This window comes from Danio rerio, chromosome 6 (genome assembly GCF_049306965.1).
Source record: "Danio rerio strain Tuebingen ecotype United States chromosome 6, GRCz12tu, whole genome shotgun sequence".
In the NCBI taxonomy this organism is placed as follows: domain Eukaryota; kingdom Metazoa; phylum Chordata; class Actinopteri; order Cypriniformes; family Danionidae; genus Danio; species Danio rerio.
Window position 1 is genome coordinate 49195365 of NC_133181.1, and position 23668 is coordinate 49219032.

The following is a 23668-nucleotide window of genomic DNA, read 5'->3' on the forward strand; positions in this document are numbered from 1 at the left end:
TATTTTGTATGCTTTTTGAGGTATTCCAAAAAAGTATATTTATTTAAGTATTAAGTATATTTACAAGTTGTTTATTGTTTCCATAAACATCATTAAATGCATTCAATATTCCAGCACAGCACAATGCCCCACATTGGTAGAAATGTGTAAATGCAGGAGAGGATAAATCCACCCAGTGCAGTCTCGTATAACTGAGCTCCGCTGTGAGGTCTGTGCAGTCAGAGCTGCTGTATCCGAGCGCCCAGGAGAAAGTCAACGCTGCAGTTTTGCCATACATCACTGATAACTTCATGTCAGACCCAGGACATACGGAATGGACCTTTCTTGAAATTTTCAGGTGGGTGTTTATATTTATATTTACATTAAAAAATAATAATAATATATATATATATATATATATATATATATATATATATATATATATATATATATATATATATATATATATATGACAATTGATAGGAAATACTATGGAAGTCAATGGTTACAGGTTTTCAGCTTTCATCAGAATATCTTCTATTGTGTTCAAACGAACAAAGAAATTTAAAGTGGTGAAGAGTAAAGGGTGAGTAAATATATTGAGTTTATATATATATATGAGAAAATTGTAAGGTTTAAATATAATACATGTTTTAATATATATTTAGGCTTATATACAATTTAAATGTAAAAAAATATTAAATTGCATGTTGCTTTGTTAATTAAATTATTAATAGTTTCATGCATGTATTACGATTGAGTATTGTGGTCTAAATTTACATTTTAGTTCCAAAGATTTAATTCACCACAAAAGTTTGTCAGAACCATTTTTCACCTGACACACGCGAATAGGTAACCATAGCAACAGTAGGACGCGAGAGTCCTGACAGTCTCCTCACCAGTCGGAACGTTGACAAATGACTATTTTTCATATTATATGTATTTCATGCAATTAGGTGCTTTCTTTACAAGTATTTGAACAAATTACAACTGCACGATGGGTTGCGCAACACAAACCCCAACAGCTTGTGCTTGAAAGAAAATTCTAAAGCCAGATTTCTCACAGTTCCTTAACTGTGAGTTTTGCCTGGTAGTTGCTAGATCGGATTTGGTTGCGGCTGGAAGTTAACGGGAATAATTTATATTATTTTTTAAATTTACTATTTTTTGTATTTTATTAATGTCTACCCCCACCCGAACCCTAAACCCAACCATCACAGTATCATAAAAACAGTAGTTGTACAGAGTATTATTCATGCTATCTATTAAATTACCAAATAAATTGTATTTTTTAATGCCAACCCTCACCCCAACCCTAAACCCAACCGTCACAATACTGTAAAAATATGAATTATTGTTATACATTGTCATACAAAATGCTGCTTTTGTGATGTGCATACCGCACTTCCGGCCGGCCACGCATCTGATCTGGACTTTACCATTGTTTTGCCGGCTTGTGCCGAGAATGCACCCCTGCAGTAAAATGCACCCAGTCTACATTTAAAGAAAAAAAATCAAGGGCCATATTTGATTAAAACTTAATATAATTATTATTTTAAGCAAGAACAAAAAGTGAAATGCATTTTAAAATGCACAAATAAATGTAAAAATAAAAAATATTGACTGAATTAGACTGATGTTATGACCCTTTTTAAGCCTTTGGTGGGTTTCAAACAAACAGAAAAGATAAAATTGGTGTTGTTTTTCAATTAAACCACACATTTTTCCACACAATTTACTTTATCTAATCAGTATTTTATTTAAATTAAATCTATTTATTTATTTAATATATATCTTCTCTAAGGGTTCCATTCATGGCATTAGTTCACTGGCATTAGTTGTCATAACTAATTTATTATTAGTATTCATTCATTTTCTTTTAGGCTTAGTCGTCACAGCAGAATGAACCGCCAATTTATCCAGCACATGTTTTACCAGCATGATCTCACGAGAAAACGTAAGTATTTTACGTTTTGCCAGTTTAGTGGCTTATTCGTATAGATTCGTAAAAGTTCAGTTGTACGTAATTGTACAATTTTAAAAAGGAGGCGTAACCCCGCCCCTAAACCCATCCGTCATTGGGGGATGAGCAAATCGTACTAAATTGTACGAATTAGATCGTACGAATTCATAAAAATTAGCCACTAAATCAAAAAGTTACGAATTGCCGTGAGATTGTGTTGGTTTTACGCAGCGGATGCGCTTCCAGTCGTAACCCATCACTGGGAAACTCCCATACACATATTTTTTAATCAATTTAAGTTAATATGCACACTTCAGAGGGGGTGCATTTTATGGTAAGTGTGTTTCTCGAAACAACATCGACCTTAATATTTTTGTTTTATTTTGCAGTGAACTGGAGCTATCCTCAACGTATGGTGCTAATAATAACTGAATGATTTCACTCATGTGTAATGATATTTAGCGAGTGAGAGCGGCGCTGGGACGCGCTTTTTTACGCACAATGGAGAGCCTGCTAAAAGACGTGATCCTCTGGCCCATTAACGACTCCTGGGCCAACTCAAGTAGGGGAAACGACAGCAGAGGATTGAACCAAACTGTGAACCCCCTGAAGCGCAACGAAGAAGTTGCTAAAGTCGAAGTCACGGTGCTGGTGTTGATTCTGCTGCTGGCGCTCGCCGGAAACCTGTGCGTCCTTGTGGCCATCCAGACGAGTAAACACGGCCAGTCGAGGATGTATTACTTTATGAAACACTTGAGCATTGCTGACCTGGTGGTGGCGGTTTTTCAAGTCCTCCCCCAACTCATTTGGGACATCACCTTTCGCTTTTATGGACCAGACTTTCTGTGTCGTTTAGTGAAGTACCTACAGGTGGTTGGCATGTTCGCGTCCACTTACATGCTTGTGCTGATGTCCATCGACAGATGTTTGGCTATCTGGCAGCCTCTCCGTTCCCTGCGCCGTCGAAAGGACCGTTTTTACGTATTGGCCTCTTGGATTATAAGCCTGCTGTTCAGTTTGCCGCAGGTGTATATTTTCTCTCTTCGAGAAGTTGGCGATGGGGTGTTCGACTGCTGGGGGGATTTTGTTCAGCCCTGGGGCGCGAAGGCTTACGTTACATGGATTAGTCTTACCATCTACATCATCCCCGTAGCCATTCTAAGTGTCTGTTACGGACTGATAAGTTATAAAATATGGCAAAACTTTAGGCTGAAGACCCGGCGAGACCAGTGTTTGTCCCTGACCCCAAGGCCAACCAAAGGCGCCGCGCTCTCTCGCGTCAGCAGCGTCAAGTTGATCTCCAAGGCCAAGATCAGGACGGTGAAAATGACGTTTGTGATCGTCATGGCTTACATCATCTGCTGGACGCCCTTCTTCTTCGTTCAGATGTGGTCCGCTTGGGATCCCATGGCTCCAAGAGAAGGTAATGCAAGATGTTCTTGAAATCGAAGGTCTTAAAGGGATTGTTCACCACAAAATTAAAATGCAGTAATAATTTACTCACCCTATACTTGTTGTTGTTGTTTTTTCTCCTGTTGAGCACAAAAGAAGATATTTTGAAGAAAGATGGAACCCTGTAAAGATTGACATCCATTAATAGGAAAAATAAATACCATCAAAGTCAATGGTTACAGGTTTTCAGCGTTCTTTAGAATATATTTTTGTGTGTTCAAACGAACAAAGAAATTCAAACTGGTTGGAAACAAGTAAAGGATGAGTAAATATTAACCAAAATTAATTTTTTTTGGTTAACTATCCCTTTAAAATGTCTGAATTAACACTGTAAAAATGATCCCAATTTTTTTTTAACACAGATGTAATGTGAAAGTGGTATGAGTTATTAAAAACTAAATTACAGACTTAATTGTAAAGATATATATAAAATAAAGATATATGTAAAAAATAAAGATATATGTAAAATTGTGGAAACATTAAGATATGTTTATGGAGAGCTTGATCTCAGCTCAGTGTTGAAAACATTTTATTCCTCATATTTTTGTGGAAACTGCTACATTTTTCAAGTTAATTTGTCACATCAGAATTTTTCGTCACTTTTTACCAATTTTGTGTGTTCTTGATACTATATTTTTGCTGTACTTTTAAACAGTAAGTTGATAAAGTTTCCTCAAAAATAGTAAGTACTGTTCTCACTGATATTAATCAAAAATGTTTAAGTTGGCTAATCAGCATATTTGAATGATTTCTGAAGGGTCATGTGATGCTGGAGATGGGAGTAATTTAAATGTATCAACAGAAAACTTTTTTTAGACTGAAATGATCTTTTACAATATTATTGTAGTATTATTCATGTTTATTTAAGCTTTGGTGAGCAAAAAAGGATTATTTCAAAAGCACAGGACACAATTATCCTTATTATTTTACCAGTATACTAATTTTTGCCTTGCACTGTGCTTTATAGTAAATCCATTTTTTTTTTTTTTTTTTGCAATTAATGGAGACAAATTAAAAGTACTAGTAATCTTTTTTTTTGTACACTACCTGACAAAAGTCTTGTCCTCTAGTTTTAGGAACAAAAAATAATAACTTGACTTGTAGTTGATCACTTGGTATCAGAAGTGGCTTATATGAAAGGCTTAGACAAAAGTTTTGTCACTTAACAGAAATAATGTACATTATACAATATAAAATCATGGTGCAGTGGAAAAAGAATTAATATTGTGTATGACTCCCATGAGCTTGGACGACTGCACCTATACATCTCTGCATTAAATGACTCAAATATCTTATTAATAAAGTCATCTGGAGTGGCAAAGAAAGCGTTCTTGCAGGACTCCCAGAGTTCATCAAGATTCTCTGGATTCATCTTTAATGCCTCCTCCTTCATAATACCCCAGACATGCTCAATAATGTTCATTTCAGGTGACTGGGCTGGCCAATCTTGGAGTAGCCTTCGTTGCTTTCAGGAACTTTGATGTGGAGACTGAAGTATGAGGAGCGCTATCCTGCTGAAGAATTTCCTCTCTACAGTGGTTTGTAACTGGCAGCACAAATGTCTTGATATCTTAAGCTATTGATGTTGTCATCCATTCTGCAGATCTCTCACATGCCCCTATACTGAATGTAACCTCAAACCATAATTTTCCTTCACAAAACTTGACTGATTTGTGAGAATCTTGAGTCCAGTTCCAATAGGTTTTCTACAGTATTTGTGATGATTGGGGTGCAGTTCAACAGATGATTCATCAGAAAAATCAATCTTCTGACACTTTTCGAAATTATCAACTAAGTCAAGTTATTATTTGGTGCTCTTACAACTGGGATCGACGACAAGACTTTTGTCAAGCAGTGCATTTAACAATGCACATTTCAAGCATAACATTTCATAAAGTTTTTTGGGTGCACTGTAAAACAAAATCTGTATTTATACGTTTTTTTATGCGGTTAAAAAAGTAAAATAATGGCCTTTAAATTACAGAAATTTACCATAAAATAACGAATATTAAATTACAGAAATTTACCAGAAACTTCTGTATTTTAATATTTTATATTTACATTATTTTACTTTTTTTTTCATCGCAAATAAAACGTAAAATTACAGATTTGCTTTGCAGTGTGGGTAATATCCATATGTTTTATTGTGTTCAGCTGTTCCAGCAGTCATAGAAAAGCTGGTATTTGGAGAATAGACATATTTGTAGCAGTAAATAAATAAAAAGCAATATTTTTTTATGTCTAAATGTATGCGTTCTTTGCTTATCTTGGATTGAAACCACCCTTAAACCATGAAAATTCAAGTCTGGTGTATTTTTGTAGGCCTATCTAGATCATGCCCTCTAACAGCAATAAAAGCCATTTACATCCATGTAATCTGCAGGTTATTCAACTTTCTAGCCTATGTGTTTAAACAAAGCATGAGGACTCTATTATATAGCAATACTTCAAGATGTTTAAAATGCAGTAGAATAATGGGTGATCAAATTTTTTTACATAAAGATAGTCATTTGCTTCAGTCTGTATTTTTCTCTTCATTGGAAAGTTGTCCTGTATTCGTCATTTCTTCCTAAATTCAGTGCTTTAAAGTCCAGCAATTGTTGCACAAACCCCAAAATATCCCTCACAGCAAGATAGAGACAGAGAAAAATGAAGACAGGAGTCCCGGAATAGCGGTTCAAAGCTCAAACACCCTCAGGTGGTTTGAGTAAAGCAAATGTAGCGTGACATCAAAGCGGTTCCTCTTTATCCTGACTGCATCCGAAGGAGTATCATTTCCATGTAATTTCATAAGATCATTTGTGAGGAGGCCCTATGCTGTTATCAAGCCCACAAAGCCCAAATGAACACTACTGGAAGGGATCCATCTGCTGCACATTTCCTTTTACACCCTGCTTTATTATTACTCCTCCACAGCCAAGTTGAAAACGGCTGCAATTAAGGTTACTTTAGGATATGTGCATAGTGAGCTGCAATATAATGACAATCAGTGACGGTTTAGAAAACAAAGAATCAGCTTAGCTTACACTCAAACAAATGATTTTGCTGCTTGTTCAAACTACACACGTAAAATGAGCTGAAACAACACAATTCTTGAACTTTTTGGGACAACTTCACAAATTGAAGTTTATTTAACATGAAACATTTAAGTTAACTTAATTGGTTTGTGTTGGGACAACATGATTAAATTGTGGCACCCCGCATTTTTTACAGTGTGCACTATAAATAATGCTGGGTTCCACACAATACCTTCATATCATCCAAACTCAAACTGATTAGGTTAACTTAACAATTACAGTTTTAAGTTGATTGAACATAAAACAATTAAGCTATCCAAAACAAACCTCAAGAATTGTATACTGCCTGACAAAAGACGTGTCATTGATCCCAATTGTATAAGCAAAAAATACTACCTTGACTTCTAGTTGATCATTTGTGGAACCACATTTCAATCATCACAAATACTGCAGAAGACCTATTGGAACCCACATGAACCCAAGATTGTCACTGAAATCAGTCAAGTTTGGTGAAGGAAAAATCATGGTTTGGGGTTACATTCAGTACAGGGATGTGCGAGAGATCTGCAGTGTGGATGGCAAAATCAACAGCCCGAGGTATGAAGACATTTGTGCTGCCCATTACAATACAAACCACAGGAAAGGGCAAATTCTTCAGCAGGATAGCGCTCCTTCTCATACTTCAGCCTCCACAGCAAAGCTCCTGAAAGCAAAAAGATCAAGGTGCTCTAGGATTGGCCAACCCAGTCACCAGACAAGAACATTATTGAGAATGTCTGGGGTAAGATGAAGGATGGGGTATTGTAGATGAATTCAAAGGATTTTGATGAACTCTAAGAGTCCTGCAAGAACACTGATGACTTTATTAATCAGATATTTGAGTCATTGCAGAGCTGTATGGATGCAGTCCTCCAAGCTTATGGGAGTCACACACAATATTCATTCTGTTTCCACTGCACCATGACTTTATATTCTATACTGTACATTATTTCTGTTAAGTGACAAAACTTTTGTCTAAGCAAAATCAGACCTTACTGTCCTAATTAAATCATTAAAAATCATGATCATATTTTATTTTGGTAAAATAAGCGTAATCTAGAGTCTTTTGCCTATATAAGCCACTTTTGATTCCAACTGATCAACTAGAAGTCAAGTCATTATTGTTGTTCCTAAAACTTGGATAGGCAACAAGACTTTTGTCAGGTAGTGTATTGTTCATTTTAAAGTAGTTAGAACAAGCAGCAAAAATATTAATTATAAATGTATAACTACACAAGTTTTAGAAATCAACAATAGCCGACAAACTTTTGGTCAAATAGTGGTGGGGCTTCCATTAGCATTTATAGATCTCGGCCAAAAATGAAGTAATAAACAAGCTTTGTGACATTGCATGGTTATTTAAACATTGCTAATACTGAAATGCTAATCCTAAAAACGGTCATTTGAGCCTGGGAAGGACCGCTCTGTAAAATCTACTCCAGCACAAAGACTTTCAGTGATGTTCTACTCAATTGATGGTTAATTCATGTGTGAAAATGAAGCTTTTTTCCAGTTCAGGCTTGATTAATATTTGCATCGTCATTCTGGAATATAGCCATAGGATATACTTTTCAGATATGGTTGTTTAACATGAATTAGAGTTAAAATAATTATTCTCATGAATAAGCCAGAAGCATATTAATCACCACAGTAAAGATACAGACATGAGGGTCATTTTACATAAGGTACATTTTTTAGTATTTTCCATTCTTTGACCTAAAACTGGATTGACATTCATTCATTCATTCATTTTCCTTTGGCTTAGTCCCTTTATTCACCAGGGGTCACCACAGCAAAATGAACCGCCAACTTATCCAGTATTTGTTTTGCACAGCAACCCAGTACTGGGAAATGTCCATACACACTCATTCACACTCACACTCACACACTACAGCCAATTTAGCTTACCCAATTCGCCTATAGCGTACTGTATGTCTTTGGACTGTGGGGGAAATCGGAGCACCTGAAGAAAAGCCACACGAACAAGGGGAGAACATGCAAACTCCACACAGAAATGCCAAATGACCCAACCGGGACTCGAACCTTTGACCTTCTCGCAATAAGGCAACAGTGGTAACCACTGAGCCACTGTATTGCCCCAGGAATGATATACAACAAATGTATAGTTTTTCCAGTTTGAATCCATGTAAAAACTGCAAAACGCTGTGATATGGGAACATTTGATTCAGGTGCTAATTGTTGTTTAACTTTCTGGTAAACATTTTATCTACTTAAAGAGTTGGCATTAACATAGTTGACATTTTATAGTACATGATTTTGGGTTTTAGCTCAAGATGTCTAAACAGAATTGCATGCAATTTTTGTACCATTTTTTTTTTCTTAATAAATTAATGAAAAATATTCACTGAATAGCAGAATTTCAGTTGAAAAATAATTAATTTGCTGCACAATTAATCGTATCCCGATCTGATCGCGATCTCAATATGACCCCCTAGACGATCTTAATCCAGCATTTCTACGATTCTGTCAATCATATTTTCAAGTTCAGGAGAGAAGCAATGGTGGCAGCACAAGTCTTTACATTATTTTACATACGTTGTTCAGCAAGGTGGACACCTTCAAATGGTGTTGAAAGAGTCACATGTTGTATTTATAAGATATAATTCACTCCAAAAATGTAATTTCTGTCTTCATGTAATGTATTTACGACCGCAAAAATCACACGTGGCATGAGCTTTTACCACAGGGAGGGAGGGCGCCTCTAAATGAAGTTTACTTTAGTGAACAGAACCTGCATAAGCTGTGAATAACAGGTAATAAAGTTGTAAATAACAATCAGTTTGTGGCACAGAGTGATCGTTTGGGAGCCGTGCGGGAAGTGAACCGAAGCGCACACAGTGCTGCCAGATGTAGCTGACTGATTTTAGCCCAAAAAAGTATCAAAAGTAAAATCAGGTCAGTGACAGATTTTAAGCAGAAAATTACAGATTGTAAGCATGTCTCAAACACAATAATTTAACATTTGAATTATCATCAACATTAATGACCAGGACAAATCTAAAGTCTGTTCAAGTCCACCATTCCAAGTCTATACAAAATTTAGCATTTTAACCAACAGTACAGCTACACAAAGCCTATTGCCGTTTTACCACATGTTTGAGAATAGCAATACTAATAGCCCACTCATATTAACCTTTATTTTATATCTATTGAATCATGAGAAAATCGTGATCTTTATTTTAGGCAAAAAAATCGCGATTCTCATTTTAGCCAGAGTCATGCAGCTCTAGGTGCATGCTTAACATTTTGTACAAATTAATCTCAGTAGAACAATGACATGCCTCAATACCTTCCAGAGATTCCTGTGACATCCCTTCACAGCTTTATCAGTGCATTAAAGATCATGGGCTCATTTTGACGGTCCATGCGCAAAGCGCAGGGCGCAAACGCTTTCAGGGCGTGTCAGAATCCATATTTGCAAATTTAAGGACGGGAAAATCCGCTTTGCACCGTGGCACATGTTCTAAAAGGGTTGAGTTTATTTTCTTAATAAGGTATAGGTGTGTTTTGAGAATAAAACAATCAGAGTCTCATCTCCCATTTCCTTTAAGAGCCAGCTGCGTCACGCCATAAGCGCATTTGCTATTTACATGACATAAAGTAAGTTCACTTTCGCCTTTGCTCTCGTGGATAGGGAAACCTTTACGCACAGACATCAATTAGCCTATAAATAATTAATTTCATTTGTTAAGCGCACAGATTTGTTTCAAAACTGTTTCTAAATTCAGTTCTAATTTCCAGCAAACGAATAAATGAACAATAATAAAGAAGTGTGTTCAAAAACCTGAGTTATATCCAAATACACATGCTGTGCCCGATATGGTCTAAAACCTGACAGGTGGACAAATCTAAGCTTGTTTTTAATAAAACAAATATAAATATGGATATAATAAATAATACTGCTAATAATAATACCATTATACAAAAGCAAATTGAATGAACTGAAAAAGCCTCCCGAGATGAAGAAAGTATGACGGCAGTGGTTTTTAAATTCATGTAGGCTAGAAATTAATATGTTTTGTAATATCTTAATCTTTATATTTAAATCCTATATATATCCTTATTATATATATCTTTCATATATTATATATTTTTCATATGTAAAGATATTTGCGAATTGCTCTACATCTTGTGTGTAGTGTGTAAGCCAGGCGCACTTTGCGGCAGACAATAGACCGACTTTGTTCTGGTCTAAAGAACAGACTATTTACAGTTTCTCAAAATAGCAACGCGCCAAAACACGCCTGCTTATTTAGACCAGAACACCTATGGGCGCACATATGAGCGCAAATACATTTGCTATTTAAACAGTGTGGTGCAATGCCTCAAAACAACCCTTGTGCCGAGGTGAAAGTAGCAAATAACAATTGCGTTGCGTCTTGCGCCACATTGCGCCGGGTGTATGATAGGGCCCCATGCTTAAAGGTTCAGGACACCCCGGAGAACTTTTTTTTTTTATATTAACAGATGTGTGTGTTTTGAGCATTAGTTAAGACAATGTTAGCACCTGTCAGCTTTAATTGTGGGGAAAACTAGATAATTTTGAGCTTTTGTTAGCTAATTTCAGCTTCCGGGTATAAAATGATTTTTGGGTCGCGTCGGTTTCTCATTATTATTCATAGCGGAGTTTTCTTATCCTATGAGAAGGGCCGGCTGCTTAATTATTCATGAGACCTGCCAGACCTGCCAGTGTCAAGCCCGAGCTGAGAGATACGGAAACCACGGCACAGTATTTAGCCGTTCATGAAGGCTCATATGCGTTTGTTTCCATCATCCACGGGGTTTGGTTTGTTGCACGCTTTCCCCCGCGATCTTGTCAGGGCCGATCATACAGCAAAGCTGTGTGTGTGCTGCAAGCATTTTTATCAGGAGAGCAGCACGAGAATTAGAGAATGGCGGACGCTGTCTTTTATCAGGAGTTCGTTCACATTCAGACACATCGCCGTGCTGCTGTGTTTGCCTAAATCCTCCAGATTACCAGCAGGGTTATTGGTTAAAATAGACGGGTCAGGAGACCTGCTGCACTGAGTCTGCTGGATACGGGGATTGAGGGAGAAGTCCTCATTTATAGTGTTTACATGAACACGATTATCTTTATAATGATATAAATTGTGGTTGTCTGTATATGAAATTACAAATAACAAATGTAGCAGGGCATTAAATCACTGTTCATTTCTTTGCATTTTAACTTTGTAAACTATAAACTCATGCGTCTCCTCTTTGTGTCTCATTTTGTGAGCTAACTGACAACAGCAGTTATTTGCTCACCTTCTCCCCTGCTGGCCACGCCCACTCCTGCCCGATGCTCGCGGAGCTCCACGCCCATTAATCATGCATCTTTTGAAAAAATTCTGAAGTAGACTTTAACCGAAAGAGGGGGGTGTCATGGCCCTTTAACAGGATTACCCAGAATTCAGGGACAGACAAAATGTTTAGTTGAAATTACAAATAATACATAAAATAGATGTTCCATGCAAATTTACTTTTTGTATAACTTGGTGAAATTACATTTAATTATTTTGATTATGACTGAAGTTGAACGTTAGATTTGGGAGACAGAGACAGTCAAAATTGGCTGTAGTTGGAGTTGAAATACTAATTTTAGAGATGATGTGTGTAATGTGTGTTATTATTCAAAACTGTTTCATAATTATTTTTTTTTTAAATTAGAAGGTTTACCTTTGAGATGCACAATATACAACCATTAGCACAGAATTTCAGAAAATATTTATTTATTAATTTGTTTCGAAACCTGAATTTATCTTCACAAACTAGACACTGCATTATTGTTAAGTGTGAACTAAAAAAAGGGTGGCACAGTGGATCAGTGGTTAGCATCAGTGTGTTAACTCACAGCAAGAAGGTCAGTGGTTTGAGTCCCAGATGGCCAGTTAGCATTTCTGTGTGAAGTTTGCTAGTGCCTCCGTGTTTCGCGTGGATTTCCTCCAGGTGTTCCGGTTTCCCCACAGTCCAAAACATGTGCTATAGGTGAATTGGGTTAACAAAATTGGCCGTAGTGTATGAGTGTGTGCATGTGTGTGAATGCTGGAAATATGGCGCAATAGTTGGTGGTTCATTTCACTGTGGTGACCTCTGATGAAAAAGGGACTAAGCCAAAGGAAAACAAATGAATGAATGAACTTAAAAAGTCTGATGACCATGAAGAGGTTAAGTATCTGTATACTTCTGACTGACTTTTTTCCAGTCAGTGTGTATATTTTCACTAGTGGTCTCAGACTTTTGGACCACGTTGAAATTTAAAAGTAAACATATTACAGAGGTTTCAAGATCATGTTTAAAAGATACAATTGAGAGACTTTCTAAATATAGAGTCGTTCTTATGAAACACTGCATTAAAATGACATTTATGCTTTCTCAGAGTCTGGATTTCATTCTTATGAGAACTATTGTACTTTAAAAGGCATAGCATAAAAGACAATGATCTAATATTAGGCCAGGCGTTTTGAAATAATCCAATTCAAAATTGTTGGAGTTCCCGTAAAGAGGCACTGAACGGGGAAATAGAGATTGAATTCGATATTAAAATGATACGTAAAGTTTTCATCATTGATCATTTCATCATTGCTCACTGATGCTCATGTGCCTCACAGAGTTTTTTTAAAGAGCCCATATTATAGGTTTTTGAAAATTCCCCTCCATGTAGTGTGTAACACAGCTCTAAGTGAAGTGAAGTATCCTGCTAAGGCTTAAATCTGTAAGAGTACAGTGTTTAAAACGGTTGATTCATCTATAAAAGAGTCGACTCATAGTGCTTCAAACGAGTCGCCTTGATACCGAGTCATTAGGTGTTTCGCCATGACGTACGAACGAAACCAAGTTATTCACGTGCACGCGCAAACCCGGGAGATTTCAAACCTGAGGCCCCGCCCTCTGACGCAGAAACCCAGACACACACACACACCCACAAACACACGCACACAAACATGCCGGTCGATTGAAGTCACAGTGCAGATGGATATTATATCGAGTCTCTACCCAAAGATGAAACCTCAGCATTATAACCAAGCAGTTGGAAACTACTGGAAACTTCTGCAAGCTACATGCTACAAAGAATACTTCATCGGCGTTTGTTAAAGGAAGGATCAGTAAAGAGAAACTTAATGATGGACGTCAGGATGGGTTTCTTCCTCCATTTCTCAAGTGTAAGTACGTGCGATTAAAGTTGTTGCCTCGTTGACTCTGGCTTGCAAATGTATTTAGTTGTGATTTGTTACTTGTAACCGCATGTACTGTATCAGGTTAACTGGCTTTATTCTCTTATCACGTTAAAAGTCACGTTAAAAACGCGACGCGTGCTGCTTTGTTTATGGAGCTCCGTGGACGAGGGTAGTGTGTGTGTGCGTGCGCTGTCGTCCGGAGGTATGTGTGTGTGTTTGTGTGTGTGTGTGTTTGCGCGCGTTGTCGCCCGGAGGTGTGTGTGTGTGCGCGGACGAGGCCAATGTGTGTGTGTGTGTGTGTTTGTGTCTGTGAAAAGAGCTGAGTGAGACAAGCTATGTGATCTTCTCGACAGTTTTTGGAGTTTTTGCTCAATAACATAGTTAGTCGTCTGAATTTTCAAGTCCATCGACTGTATTTACATTGACCCACTGGCAGCTAAAATCCACGCCTACACTATCGAGCGTGTATACTATGAACTGTGATTACTTTTATATTGCTGATTAGCTGTTTGGCATTTCACTCTGACTGAAGGCAGTCGACCAATCGCAACAGGCTGTCCTTGGTACAATCAGCGCAGATTAGCTTCGCGCTAAGGAGGGGTTTGGGAACAAATGAATCACTGGACGATTCATACAGGAGTCGCTGGGATAATTAGGTAAAAATAAATGCAGATTATAAGACCATGAAAGTGTTTTTTGACCTTGCATGCATATTAGACTGTTGTTGGGTACCCTTACAACCAAGATATGACCCTATTTCATGTATAATACGGGCTCTTTAAAGTATCTGCATTCAACATTTCACACACGGTAGATTACAATCATTGGTGTACTATAACAAATTATAAATATTTCAATCAAAGTTGGCGGTTCATTCCGCTGTGGCACCCCTGATTTATAAGGGGATTAAGCCAAAAAGAAAATTAATGAAAAATACTTAAATTACTGCTATTGTCCCTCAACCTGCAGTAACTACTTTGTTTTTTTGTCCTGGCATACAATGATTAACTAATTAAGAAAATCAGTCCTACAATTCCCATTCAATCGAATTGTGCATAGAAAATCACATCAGACAGACTGACCTCAATACTTGGACGCTTTATAAATGCACAGTAGCAGTATTACAGTTTTTCTCAGTCGCTTTGGTGCATTTCTCACTACACTATTTACATTTGCACAACAGTTAATGCATTTCTCAAAACAATTAGTGCAAACTGCAAAACCTAGCTGATAACCTGCAAAAGCGCGTCACATGCTCAAAATGGATAGTTCATTCCTCAAAAGCAAGTATTCATGTCAATCAAAGAGTCAGTATCGTCAAAATGAAAAGTCCTGACACCATTGTTTATGAGCAAGATAGTCAAATGGCTTAGTCATGTTTTCATTATGACAGTTTACTCTGTACATTTTTTCAATGCAAAAAAAAGTCAGATTTTGGTGACACATCCTGAAAATGCTCAAGACAGCACTATAGACTATTTGCACAGCCATTTGAAAACTACAGTAAAGTGAGACATCACTGCATTGAGTGAGTTATCTGAGTACAAGACACTAAATATGTATGTTTCACATTTTTACTGCATTTGCTCTTTGCAATCCTAATTTACTCACAGCATTGTGCAAAAGAATAAACACACCCTTATTTACAACAAACATAAACTCCCTTTGGGTAGAGCTGTGCACAACTGTACACAATATTGCAGTACAACATATGCAGGTCTGTATATCATTCATCAAATTGTTCAATTTTAAAGACATTTTCAGGAAAATAAAGATTTAAATTTGTTTTATAAAATTAGTTTGACAGATTTTGACAACTAGTTCACCATTTTTGTACGTAATGACTCAAGTAATAAAATGAGGGCTATTAGTTTTATATGGAATGACTATTCAGCATTCACAAGTTTAGTTCATTTTGACTGACATGACAGAAGCAAATGATAATGTTATAACACAGCAGAGAGTTGTATGAAAGCAATTGATGCTTGTCCAAAAGCATTTGCAATTTGTTGAAAAGAATGAGAAACTGCTTCTAGGATGTGCACAAATGACTAATTGTTTTGAGAAATGCATTAACTGTTGTGCAAGTGTAAATAGTGTAATGAGAAATGCACCAAAGCGACTGAGAAAAACTGTAATAGTGTCCAAGAAGGCACAAAATCATTAGATGCAAAGACTGAGAGACTGATTAGACTTCATGTCACTGATTAAAAGATGAAGGATGTAAATTGTATGATGACTGAAATCACCAGATGGCCTTAAACAATAACTAAATGCACTACAGAATGTTACGTTTGTAAATGCACGCACACATTGCATGTACAGTATTCTGTCAGTGCTGCACGAGCTTGATTCGTGGCACTAAATGCCGGACACTTGTTGCTTTTTAGGCAGGATTCAAAGTGCATTAACATATCAAACAATACATTTACATATTGATTTCACTCCACATGTAAACACATTAAGCTGCTTTCTGTGAGCTTTTTAAAGGTGCATAAATCAATGTAATGTTTGCTCATGCATTAATCTCACATTTTAAATGTATAGTATGCGAATTACAAATAATTTAACCTGCACTTGGAAATTTAAATCTATAAAAAAAATGGCACTAATGTAAGCTACATTTTTAATTTGTAGGGTAAAAGGTGGAATAATGTTCATGGTGTAATACTCACTACTAACTATTCTTGAGTACTCACACTTGAGTACTGCTTTTACTCTTCTTGCATGTGGCAAATAATGGTACTTTCCATTCATCCATTTATGGCTTATTGCTTATTACATCAGGGGTCACCACAGCGGAATGAACCGCCAACTTAACCAGCAAATGTTTTACACAACGGATGCCTTTCCAGCTGCAACCCAGTACTGGGAAACTTCCATACACTCATTCACACACATACACTACGGCCAATTTAATTTATTCAATTCACCTATACCGTATATCAGGGGTCATCAAACTTGTTCCTGGAGGGCCGGTGTCCTGCAGATTTTAGCTCCAACCCTAATCAAACACACCTGAACCAGCTAATCAAGGTCTTACTAGGTATACTTGAAACACCCAGGCAGGTGTGTTGAGGCAAGTTAGAGCTAAACACTGCAGGGTCACCGGCCCTCCAGGACCAGGATTGGTGACCCCTACCGTATATCTTTGGACTGTGGGGAAACCCACACCAACACGGGGAGAACATACAAACTCCAAACAGAAATGCCAACTGGTCCAGTCAGGACTTGAACCAGCGACCTTCTTGCCCACTTAATTAACCCACTTGTTGAGTAAAACATGTTTGGGGCTTTGTTGCGTTATTTTTAACGTTTATTCATTTATTTAATTATGACTCAACATGTTGAGTTAAATATTTGGTTCTTTTTTGGGTTACTTTTAGTCTTTATTTGGTTATTTGTTTTTTAACTCAACCAGTTAAAAATTAGAATTTCAACAGTCAACCAATTTAACTAATACAAAACAACTGTATTAATATGTGTGCGCAATGTTGTTTTTGTGTTCTAAAGTTTATTTAAGCTATTATGCAATAACATTGTTGTAATTTTTTTTATCAAATTAGCTCTCCTTGAGTCCGTGTTGTGTTTATATATCCGTTTCACCATCCAAGACCATCTTTTAGAAGCGTTTGGATGTGTTAAAATGTATTGTATATTATGGAGCCAGCTGCAGCTGCTGCACAGTCTCTACAGCACACAGAGCTCCATATTCTGCTCCATCAACACATGATTTTCTGCTTGCACAGTTTATAACTGTCTGTACTTTGTTCTGTTTCTTTATTGTTTGGGATTCTTGATTTATTTGAAGAAAAGTGTCTGGAACTAAAATGTAATGGAAAAAAAGCATTTTCAATATTATTTTAATAATGCATGTTATTTATTTACACAGTCGTAATTATAAAATTAATAGTAGTACTAGTAATAGAAGCAATAGTAATACCAGAATGAAATAAAAATAACGTTTAATCAAAATAACCCAATGTATTGGGTTAAATTATATAACCCAATACACTGGATTAAAATAACCCATAGTTGGGAAGGTGCTGTAATAACCTGTAGTTGGATTATATGTTGGGGTATTTTTAACCCAACTATTTTAACAGTGAATTTGATTTGCAGCTGGCTCCATAATGTACAATACATTTTAACACATCCAAACGCTTCTAAAAGATGGTCTTGGATGGTAAAACGGATATATAAACACAACACCGAGAGGTAATTTGAAAAAAAATAACAACAATGTTATTGTGTTATAGCTTAAATAAACTTTATCAGGCAAAAACAACATTACGCATACATATTAATACGGCTGTTTTGTGTCAGTTAAATCGATTGACTGTTGAAATTCAAATTTTTAACCCAACTGGTTGAGATAATAAATAAATAACCAAATAAAAATTAAAAACCAAACAAAGCATTAAATATTTAACTCAACTAGTTGAGTTATTAATAAATAATCTAATAAATGTTAAAAATAACCCAACAAAGCACCAAATATGTTTAACTCAACCATTGGGTTAAATAAATAACTCAACGTTTAAAGTGAACCCATTTGACACAATTGTACACAGAATGCTGTATTTTAAAGCAATACGGGGGGTATTATAAATGGTTAGACTCCATATTAGACTATAGGCTGACTTTTATCCCACTGACTCTCACTGTCTGAGCTATGATACATTAAACAGCATTGTTTTTTTTAAAGAGGAGCTGCTTAATATGTCTCGCCCTGTCTTTCTGTTTCAGTTGAAACTATGTTAACACATTGCATGGTTCGAAGCACTTTAGGAAACCTTTAAATATGTTGTGATTTATCATGTTCTTGGTATATTTTGACCCAACAGGGACACATCCTGCTGTGTAATGAGTACACAGGTTTTCAATGAGCGTAGATCTTACATTTCAGTGTATTGTTCGATAATATCATGAATCGTTCTAAAGAGTTGTACGGATCTCAGTTTGAATGCATCGTGAGAAAGATTTATCTTCAGAAACGCTATCAAAAGTTTTAGGCTTTAGTCTTTATTTTTCAGTTTCTCACATGGAATGAGGTCTTGAATGTAGAAGTAATGATGGATTATGGTCCTACTGGGGCTCGAATACTAATTCATTGCTGCTAGATAGAAATTTCTTCATTCATTTCACAATGCGCTGCCTGTCATTATGGAGCAGTGGACTGGGCATAAAATATCACAGAAAAAAAAGTAAGTGATGACATACTTAAGTTTCGCCTTGGGTAAGAAATGTCATCAGAAACTGGTTGAGTACAGAAAATGACAGAGGTTTTAGTGGTCCAGGATGATTGAACAGTCATTTGTCCTCACAAGAATTTGTTGTTAAGATACTTGTTTTTTTACAGATGCTATCAGAGAAAAATATACACAGTATTGATGCTTGGGTCAGAAAGAGAAAGAAAACTCAAGACATTAGTTGAAGGTACTGGTATGGAAGTTAGAATCTGAACAGACTAAAGTCATAAACTCAGTGCAGAGGGTTTTTATGCAGAAATCACTTTTATAAAGGGTATTAAACACAGTTGTTTGGCAACAGTCTGTGAAAATAACCAGCTTCTAATAGTAAAAAAAAAAAATTATAATAATTTTATTTATTAAAATAATATTTTTTTGTAATCACACATCATAAAAACTGTCTGCAGAAACACTTTGATTGACATTCTCCCTTTGCAGGTGTCATGGAAGTGGGAAAGCATGACAGTCCCATCCTCATTAGCATAGACAGCCCTGAGTGAGAAGCAGCCATCCACCATTAGTTTTGAAGCTGCTGCTAGAATGACACATGGGCGTGTTTAGCTTCGCCCTCTTTTGAAAAGAGGGCTGGGAGCAGAAGCTCATTTAAGTTAAAAGTGACAGTTACCAAAACGACACAATTTGGATCTAAGCCTAAAAGGGGCAAATTTTGTGTGGTATTTTGAGCTGAAACTTCATATACACATCGGACATTAAAGACTTGTTTTACATCTCATCATTGTAATACTTGAACTTGTAATAGTTCAATTAAATGACAAACAAAGAAAACAAACAAATAAAATAAATTGGAATAAAAAATACAACACAAATGTTAAGGTAAAAGCTTTATATTAACTAGTTGCCAAAGAAATATATTTGTTCATATAAGCTATGTAGACAAAGTAAATAAATAAATAAATAAATAAACAAACAAATAAATACATGAATAATAATAATAATAATAATAATAATAATAATAATAATAAATGATAAAAACTAGAATTAAAAATTAATAAAAAATGTTTTGTCTATTTATAAAAATTCCAATAGTATGCTGATGTTATCAAATAAATATTTGTTTATAGAATCTATACATACAAATTAAATAATAACAAGAAAATAAAAGTAAAACAATAGAAATGCAAAATAAAAATGAACTCAGTCAATCTATTCATTTAAAAAAATCAATAGTTTGCGGATACAATATCTACACTCTATTCTATTACTTAACGCATAATCTTCATATTTAATGCTCTCATGATTATTTTAATAACCTTTTTTTATCTTGTTTTAAACAGCTATGGCGTTCATCATCGCAATGCTTCTGGCCAGTCTCAACAGCTGCTGTAACCCCTGGATCTACATGTTTTTCGCTGGTCATCTGTTCCGGGATCTCATGCAGCGCTGCCTTACGGTTTCACACTGTGGCTGTAAGAGGCACTGGAGAAATAAAAACCATTCAGGGACGGGTGCCATGAGGAGCTCCAGCAGCCAGAAGAGTGTGACACAGTCCTCCACTACATAAGCGGACGCTACTATAAGATAACATAAGCTAAGGAATTACAGACTTTTTACAGGTGTGGTGCAGACCTCAATTACATTAGTCATGGATGATTTCTTCGTTGGCCTAAAATATGTATCTTTATAAATATATTTGCCTGTCTTAAATGAGCCATTAATTTATGTACGACCATTACTTTTTCAAATGTCACATACGAAAAACTTGGGGGGGGTCATTCCAAGCTGTTGTCCATTAACCTTTATGTGCTGTTGGGGATGTTTTCATCCACTCTGGGGTGATTTTGAGTTTTATTTGGCCATAACTTTTTTTCTGTGTTGCAGCTAGCAGAATGGTTTTTGTTGACAAATCTTATTTTGATACACATTTTGAGAAAATGCTTTAGGTAAATTTTTTTTTTTTTAAAAACTCAACAATACACTCTGCGCAAATTTACTATTAATGTTAGGGATGAAAACATCCACTGAATTAAACTGCCGTAAAACTGCATAGTTTTTTTTTTTTGCAAAAATCAGTTAATTAACCTCAGTCCTGATCAAAACTACTAAATTGCTTAGAAAATTACAGGATTTTTACTCTTTAATTGCCAAATTCATAAATTATGTCACTGATTTGGTGGAAAAAACACACAAAATGACATATTTTTAAAATAAAAAGTAAGGGTGCTTTCACACCTACACTTTTGTTTTGGAACGTATCTTGTTTGCCCAGTTAGCGCGGTTCGTTTGGCATATGTGAACAGGGCAATCGCGCTCTGTTCCGCGCCAAAGTAATCGCTCCGAGATCGCTTGAATGAGGTGGTCTCGGCTCGATTGAAACGAATCCTGGAGCGGTTAGATTGCAGTGAGAAAGCGATCCGATCCGATCCGATCCGAGCGCGGTTATATCACAGTGTTTTATAGATTTGTAATAGGCTTACGGCTATATGAAGAGAGAATTATGAGTATGGCGGGAAGTTTCGCGAGTCTCCGGATGCCCGCAAACAAGTGATGATCTCCCGTAATCTCGCGTCTCCCTCCCGGTCCTCAAATAGGCATCGTCGTGCACCCTTCTCACCCCTCCCCACTGCGTCTCTCCTCAGACACGTAGCGCGCGCACCCTGTCAATCACCACCAAACCACCACCTCTCCTGACAGCTTAGCGGGACGCTGCAAAATAGACCATGACACTCTGACCAATGTGAGGAGAGTTTACTCGCACGTAACTTGTTTTAGCTCATTGTTCCGATTAGAAACTTTGCAGTCTGAAAGCGAACCGCTCCAAGAGCAAAGAGCAACAAGGTAACAATTGTAATCTCTGTTTCGGAACAACTGAATCTATTCACAGGTGTGAAAGCACCCTAAGTTTGGACTGGATTTTTTGTACCTTTCATTACAGTTTTGGAGATGTGAAACAACATACCATTTGATACATTGTTTTTGATTGTTATTCTTTTTTTTCTCTCTCTCTCTGATTTACTGTTAGTGGCTGTTTTTGCCTCATTGACCTCCCACTTTTTTTTTATAACAAAACCATGACACCATATAATCATGCAATTTTGGTTGTTGGTGGTTTGTCAGATTTGTCATTTGTACTGCTGATGATCAGTTGGCACCATTAACCCTTTAGAAAGGCCTGGGCAAAAAAGTTTAGTTTCTGGATGTTATATGGAGTACACCAGCAAATTAAAGTGTGTGTATGTGAGAGTGCCCTTTGCACACTTACCTTGATGTGCCTGAGAAAATCTAAATATGCATCTCAGCTCTCAGAACTACACGGAGTAAACAAAAACAAAGACTGTGTATTTTTGCACCATCAAATGTGGTTTTAATGGAAGTCAATGGGGCCAAAAACAGCCACCAACAGTAAATTAGGGAGAACAAATGAAAATATAACAACGCATCAAAGCTAATGTTGTTACTAATCTTTCAGATGTCCAAGACTGGGATAAAAGATACAAATAAATCCAGTCCACAATTACTTTTTATATTGAAAGATGTCATTTTGTGTGTTTTTTTCAACCAAATCGGTGAAATCATTTATGAATCTGGCATTAAAAAACTTAAAATCCTGTATTTTTCTAAACAATTTTGTAGTTTTGATCAGGACTGAGGTTGATTAACAGATTTATGCAACAACAAAAAAAGAAAAAAATATGAATGCATGCTGATGCATTTTTACAGCAGTTTAATTCAGTGGATGAATTCATTCCTACCATAACAATATGGTAGTCAATTTGAACAGTGCACAAGGGTTAAAAAGTGATTAATGCAAACGACAAAAACATCAAAAAGTTTAAAATAAGAGATCATCCCCTAAAATGATGTTATTATGACATTGCAGTGACAAGTTTTAAACATTTTGGCATAATTATCCATTTGGATGTTTACAAGAATTCAAAGTGTAAATAAATATTTGACATCTAATAATGTCAGGCTTTTATTTCTTCAAATGAATCTGACTCACAAAACTTAATAGCTCTGTGTTTTTTTATTTCAGAGATAATGACATTTAAAAGCTTGACTAGGTAAATGCACTGCACTGCTAAAAAATACAGCATATGACCGGCTGACAGTGTCCTTTTTAAAATGTACTTGCCAAGTCAGCACCTTTTATTCTAGTACAAGTTATAAGGTATGAACCACACTTTAGACAGTAAGTAACAAATGTCATGAACTCAGAATCAGCACTTTTCCTCTCTCTATATATGAATGTATGTGTGTAAGCGAAGGAACCACCTCTTTTTGAAGAGGAACTATTTAGCCCAAAGTGAACATTCTGTCATAATTGACTTACTTTCATGTTGTTTCAAAACTATTTAAAACTTTTTGTTTGAATTTTTTTGGACTGCAAAAACAACAACAACAACATCTTTGGTGCTATATTCTTTTGAAGTCATGAAGCGTTTTTGTGTCTTGTTATTTGCAGTCACGTTTGCTGAAAGCTGAATTATCATAAATTTGAATATGCATATAAAGTGAATATTTAGAGTTAAAATCAGTTGCATGGACTTTTATAGCACTTTCACGAAGCCTGACAACTGCATAACACAATATGCTTTCTTCATACAGTACAGAAAACAGCAGCTCAGAGATTAGTTAGAGAGAAGTCAGATTGGGATGTGAGGGTAAGTAAACAATGCCAATATCTTTAATTGTTATTGTGTAACTGTTGCCACATGCGTATTTTGTAGGAGCATACTGTAAATATACTGTAAATAAGTCAGTCGCTGTGTTTCATTCGAAAGGAATAAAATATTATTTATTAATAAA

At 36.1% G+C, this 23668-nt stretch overlaps 1 protein-coding gene across 2 annotated transcripts; it reads left to right on the plus strand.

The window, feature by feature from the left end:
- The first annotated feature begins 114 nt into the window (after positions 1 to 114).
- On the plus strand, positions 115 to 23668 carry oxtrb (oxytocin receptor b). 2 transcript variants are annotated; one of them, XM_005168771.6, is made up of 3 exons: positions 115 to 337; positions 2332 to 3365; positions 20197 to 23668. In XM_005168771.6, exons 2-3 carry the CDS (start codon positions 2444 to 2446, stop codon positions 20421 to 20423), a joined length of 1149 nt encoding a protein of 382 aa, XP_005168828.1. In that variant the 5' UTR covers positions 115 to 337; positions 2332 to 2443; the 3' UTR covers positions 20424 to 23668. The 2 variants fall into 2 exon arrangements, with proteins under 2 accessions (XP_005168828.1, NP_001186298.1); NM_001199369.1 differs by lacking the exon at positions 115 to 337 and having other exon boundaries at positions 2444 to 3365; positions 20197 to 20423.

Coding starts and splice junctions, on each gene's coding strand:
- oxtrb (XM_005168771.6), top strand. CDS start 2,444: ATGGAGAGCCTGCTAAAAGACGTGATCCTCTGGCCCATTAACGACTCC. Junction 3,366..20,196: donor TCCCATGGCTCCAAGAGAAG/GTAATGCAAGAT, acceptor TGTTTTAAACAG/CTATGGCGTTCATCATCGCA.